General features: G+C 37.9%; 1 protein-coding gene across 1 annotated transcript in view; it reads left to right on the top strand.

The window, feature by feature from the left end:
• The window catches only part of LOC139736861 (uncharacterized), a 117,258-nt gene that overhangs the window by 61,507 nt on the left and 38,021 nt on the right, over nt 1–17,730 (top strand). The window contains exons 4-7 of the mRNA XM_071647523.1: nt 1,982–2,088; nt 9,483–9,537; nt 15,541–15,565; nt 16,236–16,298. Coding sequence (XP_071503624.1) covers nt 1,982–2,088; nt 9,483–9,537; nt 15,541–15,565; nt 16,236–16,298 — 250 coding nt within the window. The remainder of the gene's footprint in view (nt 1–1,981; nt 2,089–9,482; nt 9,538–15,540; nt 15,566–16,235; nt 16,299–17,730) is intronic.

Raw genomic sequence — 17,730 nt, 5'->3', positions numbered from 1 at the left:
TGGTTTGATGTGAGGATTAGGATTAGGGTTGGGGTTATGTTTGTGGATAGAATGTATGTTGGCTTAGGGTGCAGATTTTTCATGGTCGGAGCAATTGTCGCAAGAGCAAATGTCGTGTAACCAGGGTTTGGGGATAAAGTGATCCAGTGGATTCAACAGCAACAAATCAGAAATAACTAACTTGCATAACCATTGGAATTAGCAGGGAAGGAATATGAAACAAGCCAAAAATGTAATGAAGAACAGTTTCTCTCTATGTCATTGAGCTGTATATATCGCTCATATGCCTCTAAAATAAAACCAAACAGAAAACAAAAACAAAATGCAAATATCAGTAGTTATGAGGTATCAGGGTGAGACTACTCATCCATTTTACATGATTCAAGATATGAAAAGATTATTCATTCATAATCTGAATATCTCTACTATTTTTGCTGTCATTCAGAGTATTGTAGATATCTATTTTAAGTTTTGCCTCTTCCATTTCACTCACCCAGCTGGTAGCTCATTGAAAAAAAAAATGCTTGTCTTTACCACTTATTACTTTCTTCCTGATTTGTGTCTTTATTTCCCAAACTTACACTGTTGCGAGAGATTTGTAGTGAGTTTGTTAGTGGAAAATGAAATTATTAGACCTGGAAATTTTAGTGGAATCATAATGATTTACCAAGGAAATTATGGCAGTTTTGTGTGTGGAACTCGTCATCCTGTGGATGCTGCAAATGAGCTGTCTCGGACAAGTGAATCACTGCTCTTGGTTGCTCCTCACATATGTCATGAATTTCAGACTTTCTTTTAGTGAATCAAACATTTTTTTTTTTCAGTCTGTCCAAGAAGACTTTGTGATCACACTGTTCATGTGCATACATAATTTACAACACAGTTTGCTTAAAGCGCTCATGCAATGAATAAACTGGTACAAAAAAAAAATGTGTTGTGTGTAGTCTTTGTGTACACGTCCATAAGAAACATGAAGCAAAAGATATATCTACAACAGATTCTTTTTTAAATTTTTTTTTATTTGCCAGCAAGATAAGATGGCAGATGCTCTGAAATTCTTGGTATTTTACATTGTTACCCCCCCCCCCCCCAAGAAAAAAAAACCCCCAAAACCCAGTGATGTAAAAGGTTGCGCATGAATGCTCTTTACAAAAGACGTCTCTGTGACGAATGGGATTCTCCCACTAGTCTTTTCTGACGTCATGTTATGACCGTATTCTATGAACAGAACTCTTGATAATCAGCAGCTGAATGTGAGCATCTAATGCTCTCATTAGTGGTCATAGTGGGAGGTAGCAGATTGATATGAAAAAGTGAAGAATGCACAATCACGTGCTTATGTGTGACAGTACAGGATGTAGTTTTAAATGTTGTTTTTTGTTTTCCTCCTGTTTGTCTTAATAGTTCGCTGGAATGTTCACTTATTATGTAGCACTAAGTACATTGTAGGTAGGACAACTTGAACATGTCTCTACTGTGCAGAATCAGATGGACCAGAATTCTACAATTTGATCTGACAGTGACTGTGATGCCAGCCAGCATCAAAAAGCAAAGATCCTCATCTTAGTTATGTCTTTAAGCAGATTTCTTTGAAGATGTTTATTGTCCTTCCTTCTTTACCACATCCTGTCAAGCTGTGAACAATGAACGTGGGTAATTGGAAAATAAATTCATTCAATTTATTTCAATCCGTCAACATTTATTTCTCTGTCTTTATCACTTTCCTTTTGGTATTCTTCCTTTTCCTTTTTTTTTTTCCTCTCTTGGCCTTTTCTCTTTCTCCTGCTTCCTTGATTTTTCCTCCTCACAGTTTTGGATCCTCTTCTAACTTGCATTCTTCCCCTCCACAATTTCCTCATCCTCTCAAATGTTCCCCCGGACGACGCTTCTCCATCATTGTATTGCAATTTGCACAATTTGCGCTAATCTCGTCATTCTTCTTACTATTTCTTCTGCTTTTTTTTTTCTTTTAAATTTGCAGAGAATGGTAATCTGACCTCCAGCGCAAGCGGCAACACCCGAGTGAAAGGAAGACCCGAGAGATCAGATTCACCCGTCTTGGCACCAGTCTTAGGAGAGATGGTCAGGGTAAGTGTGCTCTCTTCCTTGGGGGGACCGCCTGGGCAAGTGATGCGCCCCCCAGGAACCGGTCTTTGCTTCACACAGGGTAGGATTTAAACCTTAACCACTCCTCTCCCAGTAAGCTGATCTGCCATTGGGTTGGTGTGGCACAGTGGGGACTGGAGGTCAATACTGGTTAAGATGGTTGAAACCTATTTTGAAAAAAAAAGAGAATTATTTATTGTAGAAGTGGTTTGATAATGGTATTTAAAAAAACACTGAAGTGTTGTTTTTAAATACATCGTAGATATAATACATGCTTTTAAAGCATCTGTTTGTAGTTTTTATTGTGTTTATATCTTCAAGGGAAAGCAAGTTAGCTTTCAAATGTAATTTTTATAATTTAAAGATATTTAACAATTATGTGTGATGAAGGAAAATCCTCCATGCGGCCAACAAATGTTCATGTGTTCTCTGTGTGTATGTATGTATGTATGTATACAGTAGTTTTGTATATAATATTAAAAGAGAGAAATTTATGCAGATATAGATGGAGAGAAAGAGATAGAGAGAGATAAAAAAAAGACAGAAATCTATACATGTGTTTGTTTGTATGTGTGTATGTGCGCGCACGCATAATACTTGCCTGATGAGGCAAGTGTTGATGGCTGTACTGAGCTCATTTTGTCTAAAATTACATTTGATTGGCTTATCCATGAGTGTATGGTTAACCAGGGCATGTGGTTGTTTGAGTGTGCAACACTGGGCATCAATAAGGCTTCCTGGTTTGAAGAATGAAAAATAAGTTTGTTCATCCTTCATTTTGTTTCTTAATGTATTGTTGAAGAAATGATATGCAAAATCGAAACACAATAACAATGATTGTTGTTTGTAAAAATAAGACATATCAAGATGACACATGGTTAAAAAAGAAGGAGAGTCGGGCTGCTTCCTGCTTTAGCCTGTGTAGCCTTTTTAGTATTTTGCTTGAGAAATTGTCTTTTGTCATTACATTAAGATGCATGAAAAATGGCTACAAATCTTCCATATGAAAGAGATTTCATGATATTGATTACATTTTTCAAATCTGCACAAATTGAAAGAATTTAGAAAAAACGCAAACAAACCAACAAACAAACGTCAATTATACACAGAACAGGAAGGTTGATCTTAAAAAGCATGTTGCCAATTAGAATATGAGTTATTAAATTTACCAGTTACAGTTCCTTTAGAAATTCTGCAACTGTAATGAATACTGTTTTATGAAAACAAGAGACTCCAATGGTGAAAGATGATAGTTGTATGTACCTTGTGAGACATATGAGTAAAGCATAGTAAAAATCATGGAACCTCAGAAATGTAGCTTTTCAGATCTTGTTGGATTCACCTGATTCTTTACTGGCTCGTTTGACCCTTGTAAATGGTTTTTACAGTACAGGTTTGCATTTACTTGTAGGAGTTTTTTCAGTGACTTCATTATGAATCTCCCAGTCAGCTTGGAAGCCCCACAGTTTTAATGTCATGGAAGTGTGCTGATTGTAATAATGTTTGCATTCCTCTTACGAGGATGTTTTTAGCTGTCTCCGTGGAAACCTGTGCATGACGTGCTCAATATCCCAAGAGCTCTGAATATCTTAGGATTCCTTTGTTTTTCTTAAAAGATCCATAATGTGATGTGAAACAACTTTTGTCTTCAGACGACAGAGAATCTGTTGCTTTGAGAAAACTCCCCTTCGAGCTTCCACAGAATTTGCAGGAAATCTGTATCATTTTGCATTTCATAACAGGATATTCCCCAAGCTTCTCAAGCACAGTAATCATTTCTTTCTTTCTTTACTTTAAAGAAAAAAAAAGATGCAAGCTATTTCAATCATTCAAAGACAAGGCATTTCATAAATTTGTCCTCTTCTTTTTAAAAAAAAAAAAAATCTATATGGAGTCAGTAACCTCTGGAGCTTACATTTGCCCCAGAAAAATGTTTCAGTTCACTCAATCTTACAGCTCAAATTACATGAAATTGCAGTGAAATTCAATGATCTCTGATAGGCCAGAGTGTAGCCACTGTAAGCACGAGGACATGGTTCTTTACCATTTAAGTTCCATGACACTCTAAAAAGTTTCAAAAACCTTTTGAGTTGGAGAACTTCTTCATATTTTTAGTCTTTACACAAAGTTTGAACTAGTTCTAGTGAAAAGGTTTGAGTTATGAGTTTGGAATAATGTGTTGACTAAGGAAGCAATTAGTCGATACTTATAAAGCCAAAAACTTTATAGAGTTCAGTGCTCACTGTAAGATTAAGTAAAGATGATAATGTGCTTTACTTTGGGCACTACTACTGCTGCCATATGACTTGAACTGAGAACCTCATTATTGAGTGTATGTAGTGTTGTCTGCTGAGCCACAGTATTTTTTCCTCTTTGTATTAAAATACTGTACATGTTAACCATGTAAAACTCTAGATCATGCATTTCAGACAGGACATACATTGTATGGCTTGCAACCAAACTGTTTTCCTTTGATAGAAGCATTCCCATTTTTTTTTCCCCCAGGAAAGAAGCTTCAGTCAACCTTGTCTTCCTATTTCAGTACAAAATCCTTGCATACAGTGAACTGTCCTAGACAAGTGGGGATAGAGGCTTCCAATTTTTGTTGTTTTTGTAATTCTTTGCCTCCCATTTATTTTTGTTTCGTGAACTTCCGGATTGGCAGGTGTGACGAGGAAAGAAACATTTGAAATTCTTTCTTTTCTTTTCTTTTTTTTTCTTTAATTTCAAATGGGCATGTGGCCTGCATAAACAGGTGTATTTAACCCGTTCCATACTGAATTCTGAAATGCCCGTAGACTTAACACGCAGGCCACCGGGTTCCCATACGGAATGGGTTAAGATGCAAAGTTCTTGGAAGCAGACTGGTGTTGGTCTTTATGAACAGGTAGTCAGTATAGATAATAGGTTGCTTTTAGAAAGCAGGCTGGACTGTTTTTCCAATAACGCCATTTGGTGTGAAGGCTTTTTAAAAAAATTCATACAAATTATTGTTATCATTTTTTTGTTTTGTTTTGGAAGCACATCCTTTATTCAAGATAAAAATCTGCCATGAGTACTCTGGCAAAAAAAGAAAAGGAAAAAAAAAAGAAGAAGAAAAACCCAGAAGAAGAACAAAAATTTAATGAGGTTTGCAAATAGGAATTACATTTGTCCATGGGCTCTGTTACGTCATGCATATGAATCAAATGGCTCACAGCCAGCAAACAAGATCAGAAGTTAGTTGTTTGACACAGCCACAGAATTTTTGTTTGTTTGTTTGTGTGTCTGTGTGTGTGTGTGTGTGTGCATATTTTTTTTTGTTTTTCAGAAATGTTCAATTTTGTGTTGCCCACCAGCGGTTGAATGACAAATTTGGGAATTTGATACCCCTCTCCATTATCACTTTGCGCCTGATTCAATTTGCACAAATTCATAAATGGAAATTCTAATATGCTATGTAAATGTGAAATTAAGCAATTTTCTCCTCCATGTGCAAAGGCTACGTTGTTCTTTTTTTATTAAAAAAACCTCTCTTTTTTTGTGGTTTTTGCATATTGCCAGGAGAGGGGTAATATTCTTGCTGAAACATATTTGCAGTTTATTGAATATCCACAGCTTTTTGCTCTTAGCTTTGTCGGATATTAAATGCTATGACTGCAGTCAAAGGGGTTGTGTCCATAATTAGGCCCCCTCTGATGTAAAGTGATTGATCTTAGTTTTCTAGATGTAGGTTTGACTAGTACGTGTGTGTGTGTGTGTGTGTGTGTGTGTGAGTGAGTGTGTATGTGTGTGTTTGTGCTTCTCTTTATGTGTATTAACAGATGGCATACTATTTTGTTTGTGGGTTTTTTTTTTTAAAAAGGAGAGATCTCAGGAATTACTGAAATATTCATCTATAGGTCATTTTAAGTTTTGCACCTGTAAGTAGAATGTATCACTCTTTGTCCAATGGCTTTATATACGTAGAGGTACTGAAGTATATCAGAGAATATCAAAAGGAAATGGATCCAAGCTTTATAAGAAGCTATGTGACTGATACGGGTGAAGTCCTCCACATCATTTGGAAGTTAGACCTGCTTTTTAGAATTCAAGAAAAAAAAAAAAGGGTTGTATTTGTATGGTAGATGTTCACAGAACACATTGAACTTGCGTAATAGAGTGAAACCATGAGTCTTCCATGAGGGATCTCTGAGCAGAGTTTTAGTAGGAACCTTTCCTACCCTTCCCCCTGCATATGTTTGATTTGATGTGAAAAAAATTTAAAATTTACCTGGAAAATTAACAAACACGCCCAGTAATATTTCATGTTAAAATGTAGGATGCAAAATGTAGGATGTTCTTTCTATTTCTTTTTTTTTTATAGATTTCTTACACTTCGTAAATGAGAAGCATATATTACCATTCTGAGACCTTCATATGTGTGCCAGACAATCTGTTATAATTAATGTGTGTGGGGAGTTGGGGATAATGGATAAGGGGGTGGGGGTGGACACAAGATCCTGTCTGTATGAAGAGCATTCCAATCTCTGTCCTCTGTTGGCTCCTTATCCTCGCTCATTCCAAGAAAGCCCACCCCTGCATCCGCCACAAATCCTGTGTCACTAAAACCTCCTGCTGCTAAGTATGTTGAATGAGCATACATTTTTATGTGTTGGAAAAGGTGTCAAATGCCTAACAGAACTTGAATACTTCTTTGCATGAAAGTTGATGGAGACTCCAACCCACAGGAGAACATTTATTCATTTTTGTCCCCGTCGAACGAGTTCGAGCAGGGGACTTTGAAACGGGCTCCGTACGTGTGTGTGTCTGTGCGTCCGTCCGTCCGTCCGTGCGTCCGTCCGTGTGTGCGTCCGTGTGTGATCAAAATGTTCAATTTGCTACTTCTCTGTCATTTATGAGCCAATTTTGATTCTGTTTGCTTTGTATGATAGCACTACATGGGAGCTTTGAAACTTCTACACAGAATTTCAGTCGTGACCTTTGACCTTGACCTTTGACCTATATTGTACATTTTGCCACAAAATGCTACTCCTTCGCCATTTCTAACCCGATTTCGATTCTGTTTGCTTTATGTGATGGCACTAGGTGAGGGCTTCAAAACTTCTACACAGAATTTTGACCTTTGACTTCTTTGACCTTTGACCTTGATTGTTGACTTATATTGCACATTTTGCTACAAAATGCTACTTCCGGCGGGGACATATATTACGCACCGCGTAATTTCTACTTTTCCTTGTTTCTTTCGTGTAAAGGTGGTGATACCAATGCAGCTGGATGACAAAATGGGAGTGATTTCAGTCAAATATCAAGAAAGTTTGATTTTGGCTGTCAGCATGGCACCTTATGTGACCTGTAATTGAAACCTTTAACCCGTTGAGGACGAGTCCCATGTATACTCGGGCAAGTGTCTATGGGAAATGCATGTTGTAGCAAAATCAAACCGTCCTCAACGGGTTAAAGAGTTCAAGAGATGTACGCGGAACTGGTGATGATGATGATTTAATTTTTGTTATTCTGTGAAGGAAATTTTGATTACAATTCAATGTTCAATTTTTAGATTTCATAGCAGAGCATCTTTTGATATTGTTGCGTGTTTCTGTGCCATTAGTTATATGTGTATGTGTGTGTGTGTGTGTTTGTGTACTACATTTAAACAAGTCCGTCTGATAGGTTTTGTGAGTTTGAAGGAAGGTCTTGTTTGTATCTCTAGAAATCATTTGCCATGTTTATATGGAGACAAAAACATGTTTTCCTTGTATGAATAACTAGAAGAAAAATATTTATAAGATAACATATATTTCAATGATTGGGGGTCACTATGTAATATTGTCTGTGATTATGTCTTCAGAGAAAAATAACCACCTGAGAAAATTATGAAATTCCTGATTTTTCTTTGGTAAGATTAAAATGAGAGCAATAACACTTGAGTTATTCCATGCATCTGACCTAAACAAATTTCTTGAAACTTTCTTCCGTGTTTTTCTTTCTCGTCTCACTTTTTGGTAATGATTTGTTGTTTTTTTATCAAAATTGTCATAGAATATGATTATTCCCTCAGAAGATGTTTTCATCTTGATACTGAACAGTGTCATATCACACCAGTTTGAGTGAGTCTCAGAGATTAGACTGACTTTGTCCAACATGCGCCTTGCATCATGGGATATGAAAAAACCCCACAATTTTACACACCATTTCATACACGCTTTGCGGGGCAATTCATCATAACTATTCGGAAAAAATGTCTGGACAATTTGAGAAATGTTGCACTTTCAGTGGTGTATGGATTGCGATTTGAATCTCACTAAACAGTCATTATTATGTCATCGCACAAGATTTTATTTTATTATATTTTATTTTTGCGTGACAATTCCAGTTGTGAGACAAAAACTGGAGACTAATGTTGGCTGTTTGAACAGGCCTAATGACGACTCTCTGTGGTTGCATTTACGTGACGGAGAATACCTCATTGGTTTAATTGTGTGTTGTAGCTGACCTTGCGTCTGCTGAAATAATAAGCGCAGTTAGGAATGGGGAAGACATTTCAGAGTAATACAATGGAATCTATTTACTTATTATCATGACGGCATGAATGCCTGACTAGTATTATGATTTGAGTGTGTGTTCATTTTTGTTTTGATTTGTTGTTGTTGTTTTTAAATGAAGCATTGATATTTATGTGTTTTATCTCAATGTGGAGAAAGCAACCCAAAAACGTGTTTGCATACGGTGCAATTTTAGTAACTCTTTTTTTACATTTTCATTGTGCAAACCATTTTGAAGATGACGGGCAGAAGCCAGATTAATGAGTCATGAAACTGAAGATGGCAACTACTGCTGCAAAAATGTGGTGATACTTTGTTGGTATTGGTATATGGTTACAATATGAGGTTCATGGATTTGAATAATATAATTTTCATTGCAGAAGATGCAAATGAGAGCTAGCAATCTTCCTTTTTTTTCCCCTTTCTTTTTTTAAGGTCACCTGAGCCAAATTGTTTCACAAAAGAGAGAATGAAAAGAAGGGAAGGTTTTAGTGATAATGATGGAGCTATCTCAGTGTGTTTCAAAATCTTTTTTTGTAAAAAGAGGAAATCCACCCAAAAATATTTAAACTTCAAAGGAAAGAGAAGAATATTCCCGACGGAACATGAGGGTATGACATCATCATCTTGCTCATTTGCATATTCATTAGGACTGATCACGAAATGTTTTCCAGAAAAAAAAATTGAAATTTCAAAATGTCATATCTTCCGTATTTCTAATCTGATTTTTGTCATTTTTGTATCGTACTGTAGGGAATCTTTTTCTCTTTCTTTCGAAGTTTATTTATTTATTTATTTTTTTTTTGAGGGGTGGATTTCCTCTTTAATTTTTGTCTCCTTTTTCACTTTTAGGAACCTACTGATGGGGAGGAGAGAAGACTGAGAAACAGAGCCAAAGGACCTCCAGGTAGGCCCACCTTAAAGTCACCCTCCGCCCAACGTCATTGTGAGTTTGTACCCATGGAGTAAGATCTTAATGATGTAAAGGTGGGAGTTTTATCACAATTGGATATCAGATGAGAAAATAGAAAATTGTGAGATTTTCAAAGTTTCTCATATCTTTATGAACAAGAAAGTGTCATCAAATTTATGCATATGAGGTGAGGTAGTGGTATCATCATCTTGTGTGTCTTACTTTGATATGTATGTCAATATACATGTAATGGTTTTGTTTTGTTTTGGTTTAGTTTTTTTATGGCATAGGAAGACAATGAGTTGTACTTGGCAAGAATGGCGATGAAAGATTTCATAATATAACCCCTTTTTTAAAGACAATAAAAAGTTTTGGTACCTCAAAAGCTTCCCTGAATTTCCTTGTCTTGGTTTGTGTTTCAGGTTAAAGTACATTGTCTGTGAGAATTACTCGCCCAAAAGTGCTCTCATGTCTTAGCAATCATGCAATAATGGTTTCGTACCAGAGCCGACGCTGTACAGCGTCGATAAATTATATTGTACGAAACCACTGACTGCGACCAGCAGCGTGCAGCCCATGGCCCATTGTACGCATAGCTAACTGCGACCAGCAGCCTTGTACGCATAGCTAACTGCGACCAGCAGCCCAATACGCATAGCGTAATGGGGCTTTGCATTGTAGCATTCAGGATCATGACAGAATTAGTATCGCGGGTAAATGTCAACTTAAAATCCAAAAATTTCTTCGATTTGAAGACTTACCATTTAAGTTGAAGTATTGAAAACAGGCTTCGAACAACGTTTGGTTCTGCCAATAGTCCCTTTCTGTTCGAATTGATGACTGAATGTGACTCGGTCGAGAGGACCTTGGGAGAGCTACATACACTGGATACCGATTACGCTATGCGTATGGGACTGCTGGTCGCTATGCGTATGGGGCTGCTGATCGCAGTTAATTGCATGATTACTAAGACATGAGAGCACTTTGGGGCGAGTAAGTCTCACAGTGTTAGTTATATGAAAGGTACTTTAACCTGAAACACAAACTAAGACAAGGAAATTCAAGGACACTTTTGAGGTACCAAAACTTTTTATTATCTTTAAGTATAAGCCTTCACATTTTGGTTAAATTTCTTTTGGATCTTTAATTTGCTTCAGATAACACTAAATCTTGATTGTTTTATAGCAAGAACTTTGACTTGTATCAAGGCCTGCCCCATGAAGAAGAAAGAACAATGATAGACCTATTCAATTTTAAACACTGTATTTTACATTGACCAAAATGGGGGGGGGGGGGGGGGGGACTGTGCCCAAACCAAACAGGTCTATATGTCAAGTCATGGGGGGGGGGGGGGCAGGGGAAAAAGGTCAATGTGTATATTCAACAATTTACCAGCTGTTGCTAAACAAGTAACTGTTCAGACCATTCACTACAATGCAAATGCTAAGTATACTGAACTTTGCCCAGTTTGAGCAAATGCCATCTGGTAATATCATGATGGTTACATAATCTCAGAGCAAAATATGATGGTTACATTATCTTAGAGCAAAATATGATGGGATATATCCTATGCATTTGTTCTAATAAATCCATAGTATTCTGCGATTCTTCATTTGTGTGTGTGTGTGGTGTGTGTGTGTGTGTGTGTGAAAAGAGCAGTATATGGATTCATCATTCTTCATTGTTGGTGAAGTTACTTAAGCTTGCTTTTCAGACAACATCTAAACTAAAGTTTTTTTTTTTTTTAAATTGCTGAATTATCACCTCCCCCCCCCAAAAAAAAAGGAAACACCCCAGGATATTATAATATCTTTATGTATAACCATTAGGAGAGTTATGAAATGGTGACATAATCATTTTGGCTAATTCATGTCATATGATTAAAAAGTGATAATTGTCTCATAGCAAAATGAGCAAAACTTTTATGATTCCATAACCGTGACCGTTTGTGTTCAATCATAATGTATCTATTCTGCTTCTGTTTGGTTTTCATATTACTCTTGTCTACTTAAACAAATCCAGTGACTTGTAACTAGTTAACTATTTAACTACCAGCTTCCCCTGTGTCTCTGCTGGTGAGATTAGTAGGGTAAAAACATGAACTCAATATCTTATTCATTATCACACGTGAGCGCAGACGACTTCAATCGTATCATTCCCAATGTCTGTGAATGTCGAGGGCATATTCTGAATCAACAGTCAAAGTTACATCTATGGGGACATGAAATATGCACATTCATCGTGTGTCTTGCAAATTTTATGTCTGTCGACACAGCCAGACACAGTGCACGTCACAGTGTTTACTCGTGAGATGTTAGGTATCGATAGTGCGTGAATTCCCTCCGAATTAATTTTGCGCGCCTTCAGCCCTTCAGGCCAGTGAAGCCACAACCAACTGTTCAGGCACAAAAGGAAATACTGGAAAAAATGCTCCGTGGATGACAGAAATGATGCGGGGTTAGGGTTGAGGAGGAGGGGGAAGAATCGATGATACATATGTGGTCACACGTTTTCTGGCCAAGGCGAGCATTCAGCGCCCCCCCATCACATCTTGCTTTCCGCTCCCGAACGAAAGACGGCAGAGCAGAAGCATTGTTGCTCCCCCCAGGTCTGCGCAGCGCCGTGCCATGTTGACGCACAGCATGGTTTGCTATTGATCGTGGGCCACGTCAGGATGATTAGCCGTGCGAGCTCAGAGAGAAGAACTTAAGAGCTCGCCTCCTTGGAAATGATCACAGGAGAACCCCAGTAACAACGCACAAGACTCAAACATGCTGGTGTCAGTCACAGAAAATTTTTCTCTGATATAAATTTCTTTTTGCAACTCTAACTCTTTAAATGTTCGTTTTAACACATTATTCTAATATTGAGGTGAACTGTAATGCCCGGAGTACAATTAAACAAAGGAAACACTGAAGGTTTTTATGAACATCAGACATTGAATAAGGAAGTAAACTGATATGGGAGTTTTCATGCTGTAGTGAAAAATTGACTTTGATCAAATTACATGTAGTTTTTATTGTTTCATGAAAATGTAAGATTCCCCATCCCCAGTGTGATTGCAATGAGTCTGTAGAGAGAAGGTTTCCCCTAATGTATGAATGGAATCAGTAAATGCAGAAAGTCAAGTGAAATGCTTAGTGAAATTTAGATTAAAATCCTACACCACTTTTGTAAGTTAGGCTGAAAAGAACTGGTCAAGAACTGTTTTGTGAAAATTGACAAAATTTCACGATTCAATAACTGCCTTATCTTTATCGTCTTTGATCTAATATCATTTTATAAGATTTTTTAATCAATTTTTCACCGTTCATATAAAATTTTATTCTTTCTTATCAGACAACTTTTAATTAGCTTGGAATAGCCCCACCTCCCTTTTTTGTTGTTGTTATTAACAGTCCATTCCAGTTAAATGGCATGTTTTAAGTTTTGGTTAATTCCTTGTGCTGCCCTCTCTAGTTAAGAATCATACAGCGATACTATGCTGTCTCAGAAGTGGAACAACATGAGGAAAATATCTCAAGGTGACTTCACAGATATTCATATTTTGATGAAAATCACACAAACATATCCTGGACCTGTTAGTGAGATGTTATAGATATAATTCTTCATACCTACTGTGGCGGAGCAAGGTCGAGCACTCTTTTAATGTTGTAGAAGTGTGATTTTTTTTTTTTAGGTGAAATTAAGATAATTATGAAATGCTTTATCCTCCAAACCTGGATTTAGTTAACAGCAAAAAGTAGAAATTAACAGTCTTATTTACAGACTTATATGCTCAATGGAAGACCTCCTTGTGTGTGTACGTGTGTTTGTGCATAGGGTAATCTGTGCAGCATCTCCAGGGTTAAAGAAATACCAAACAAATGTGTGATAAAGGGGCCTGAATTTTGCACTTGGACATGCTAACCTGCTACTTACAGGAATCTTCCAATGAGCACTTACAATGTATCTCAAAGGCAAGGAGTAAACAATTTGAGATGGGCCAGTTCTGAAATCAGTCAAGAGGATGCAAAAGTCTTCGTCTTCAAACCACCTTCCTGACAAGATAATGAGTATGGAATGAAAGTATTCTGTGGTTGTGATTTTGACATAGAAGGAAATTGTGTAACTTGTAGAGCAGAGAGTTTAATTTTTTCCTTTCAACAGCAGAGGATGTGACTGAGGAATAAGTGAAAAAAAAAGCATAAAATCAATGAGGTAAAGTTCTGGTAAAATGTGACATATTAAGCAGCGGAGTCTTTCACTTGTACAAAAATTTCTTTTAACTCTCAGCGAGGTATGATGTGAGTCTCAGTGTCTGCCTGGTTACAGTCTTCAGTTTGACTTGTGTTACCAAGTTGGGAGTTTCCTTGACATTTTCTCTGAATAATGTGGAGAAGAGATTACGTGAATGCGAGCCTTAGAAAAGTTCCCCGAAGGATTGATACAGGTTGCCAAGAAAAAGAAAAAGAAGAAGAAGAAGAAGAAAAAAAACTTGAATGGAAGATACTTACAAAAGCGGTCGAAGCCAATGTACTAGAGCTGCCCCGCCAACAAATCAGGGAGAAAAATCACAATGGGCAAAAAGGGAGAAAGTTCTATGAAAATCTGCATTATTTCAGCAAGTGGAGAAGAGGAAAGACATTTACATTTTGAGTGGAAAGTATCGGATCGTGCGTCTTTTCTCTCTCTGCTGTTGGTAGTGCGTAGTTTTGGTTCTTGCTGAAGTAACTCTCGCCGGCGAAGCTTGCCTGTATTGGGAAAAGAAAAGTGTGCAGAGAATGTACTAAGGAGCAGCTTCGTAGAGGTCTGTCTTATAGTGTTGATGAATAGATATGTGCCGCACATGTTGAAACAGTATGTATTACGTGACAGCGTGAAGTGTGCATGCGGCAGTAAGCAGAGGAGTGACAGGATACATTTTTTTTTTTTTTGGACGCAGTCGACGAGTAACGTGAATTTACCGCGCCTTCAGTCACTCACCGTAGAGCAGATTCCTTCCTCCAAGATTTGTTTGCAAAGCTGTGTACGGTTCTGCGTTAAACCTGATACAGACCATGGGATATTCAACCACGTTGCATGAGGGATGATTATGTCTAATTAGTGCTCTGTGGATAGTATCGATGACATTAACGTAAACGGATAGCTGGCTGAGGTAAATAATCTCTGTATTCAGATCCCGATGTTCTGATGAAAGGCAATTCTGCAGCCCTTATGCCTGATATCTATCAAAGAAGAATATGTGTATATATATAAATATGAATAAAAGAGATAGATATACCAATATTACTTGGATGTGAATTTTATCATGAGCAGTATCAATAGTGAAACTTTGGGCAAGTTATTTTGTGGATGATGTAAATGATCACTGATATATTGAGACAAATATGCCAAATTTTGACATTTTCTTGCAAGGGGGTGGACCTGTCAAGATTTTACACTTTGATAGTATGCCATGAGTGTGTGTGTGTGTGTGTTTGTGTGTATGTCCGTGGCATCAGATAAAGAGATGGGAGCAAAGACAAGGAAGTGAGTGTCTATTTTTGTAGCTTTTGTTGTCATAAAAATGACCCTTCAATAGATTTTCAGCACAGCTCGTCTCTTTCCTTCTCTCTCTCTCTCTCTCTCTCTCTCTCTCCTTTTATTGCACACTGTCACAGGTTTTAATTACGTCACTAGTGGTTGTGTCTTTGAGGAAGTTCCAAAAGAGGGATAGCAAAAAAGAGAGAGAAAAAAAAAAACACAACACTGGCACTGTATACTATTATTTCTTATGGTCAAACGATTGTTACGCAGTGGAGAGTTGTATCTCCCATAGCATCATCAAGCCAAAGTACACCATGTAAAGTAGGAGGTTGCTGTACATACTAGTACTTCATGACCATGGATTTGTAAAGCTTGCTTGCCAGCTCCAAGTGCTATGTTTTGCAAATGTTGGACTTGGATCTGAGTGGCAACTGATCGTGGACCGTTGTTGACTTTACTTTGTGTATTTGTCTTTTCATTCTTTTTCAGTTGAACCCGCACCAGATCCACAAAGGTAAGTATTTGATTGTTTTGACCATATTCTTCTTGCATACCATTGGAAAAAAAAAGGAAAGAAAAGTGAGAAAAGAAAAGTGAAACCTGCTGTAACTCTTTGTTTTGTTTCACCATGGCCTTCTTGTTGGACTGAGGCACATTATTGCACCAAAGTTAGTTTGCTAACTTAACATCTTGGGTTAAGTTTGGAAGGATTACTCATGAGTGTCGATGAACAATTTAAGCTTGGCAAGTTAAAAGCTATGGGCCTGGGCATATTAGGGTTAAGTGCTGTCTCAGTTGTCTAAGTGGGAAACTTTAATGTCCGTCTGAAATGTTGCCATGAAATTGTTGTATTAACCCACTGAAGACTAGTTTCAGGTGACTATGGGAAACATGTGTTATAGCAAAATCAGTTCATCCTTTGAGTTAATGAGGTATTCACCATTTATCCGAGTCCCAATTAAATGTTTGTGACTGTACTTGATACGAAGATGACTTTTTAGCACAGAAAATCCTTTGGCACTATGCACATTCCATCTTTGCAGGACTCCAGACCAGGAAATGTCCATACAGTGACTTGACCACCAACGAAAGGGTTGGGGGGGGGGGGGATTTTAAGGAAGCTGTCAATCTTTTTAAAGTTCATATCATTTCCCGTTTTCTTCCATCTTCTGTCTGTTCTCCAGTTGCTCAACCCCTGGCTGTGACGGATCGGGACACAGCGGGGGAAAGTACACGAGACGTCGGAGGTAAGATTGTCGGCTTTTTTCTTCTTTCCTTGCTTCTTCAACAAAAAAAAAAAAATGATTGAAGGATCAAAAGAGAGTATGGTGTCTTCAAGTATGCAAGACAAAACTTTTGACCATTGTCTAAATGAGTGGTATCCAACGATTCTATCAACTGACATCCATGGATAAATCACAACTGCGGCGACTCTTCCTTATACTCCTGTTACTCTAGGTACTTTAGTAACTACTTCTTTACTTCTTTTTTTTTAAACTGCCAGTTACTACTATTGTTATTACCAGCAGCACAACTGACTTCCCGGACTACCATTACTACCAAGTATTTTCTTTTATATCCCTCACAAAATGCATCTCGTCCTCTGATTGGTCGAGAGCACTGTAAACAACAAAACATAATTCTACCATACAAGTGCGCGAAAAAGACTATACTCCCTAGGGAAATGGTAAAAACTATACCACGCTGGTGATTTTCGCGCCTTTTTTGCTTCGCGTCGCGACGCGAAATATCTCACGTGTAAATGAATGGGTATCGCAGCACCTTTGCTTCGCGAGAGATTTCATGTACAAATGAATGGGTATCGCGGCGCCTTAGATCACTGCACTTCTCGAGAACCACAAGGCACGCATACACTCAATGCGACACGGGTTACGTTAGAGAGACTCAGAGAGACTCTTATAAAGCCCTCATTCTACCTAAAAGTACAACAGAGTAGGCAATATCGTAGATCTATAATTAGACAACAATAAGCAAGCTAGGGTTCTTCGACGTACTGTAGGCCTTTGGGGAGTTCATGCTTCGCCGTTTGAAAGTTGGTCTCGCAGTTCACTAACTCGAGCGACCCACCCAAAATATGTTGACAAACGAAACTGCAGTAGATAGTAGGCCTGCTTTAACGTTAGCGCTAGTTAAGCCTAACGTTAGTTCTACCTGTGTAACAGTAGGCCCTATTTCCCGTAATCTCATTCCTAATAATTATTTTTTAGAGTGTCTAACGAGTTAGTTACCGTACGAACCGTACGAATCACACGAATTTACAGTGGCACTCGATGCTTTAATCGCTAGAATTTTTCCAGTGCCTAATCTAACCTTATTCGCTGTTACTGAATGCTACCCAAATTTACAATGTATACTTGCATTTTAACAGGAAGTGATAGTCCATATTCATGTACAGACAGCTAGGTAGAAAGACGACAGAAAACACAATCAACTGCAGCTCACAGTCACATCGTTGATCAGCTCGAGCATGCACATCACCGCACTGGCAACCAACCACCGAACGTACTTGTTGACAGATCGGATAGTATGAAGCGCGTAGTGAGTTTGCAGTTTGCGCATGTTTACCAGTACGTTGTACAGCAATGCACCGAGTACACTTCAGCGGCTGAGCGCGCAGTTGTCTCTTCATAGTACGCGTACGCGCTGCCCTCCTGCTGA

This window comes from Diadema antillarum, unplaced genomic scaffold, assembly GCF_040938485.1.
Source record: "Diadema antillarum isolate AM-2024a unplaced genomic scaffold, OU_Dant_1.0 seq00000668_RagTag, whole genome shotgun sequence".
Lineage (NCBI taxonomy): Eukaryota > Metazoa > Echinodermata > Echinoidea > Diadematoida > Diadematidae > Diadema > Diadema antillarum.
The sequence above is the reverse complement of the archived record's forward strand: the minus strand, read 5'-3'. Positions and strand labels throughout refer to the sequence as shown.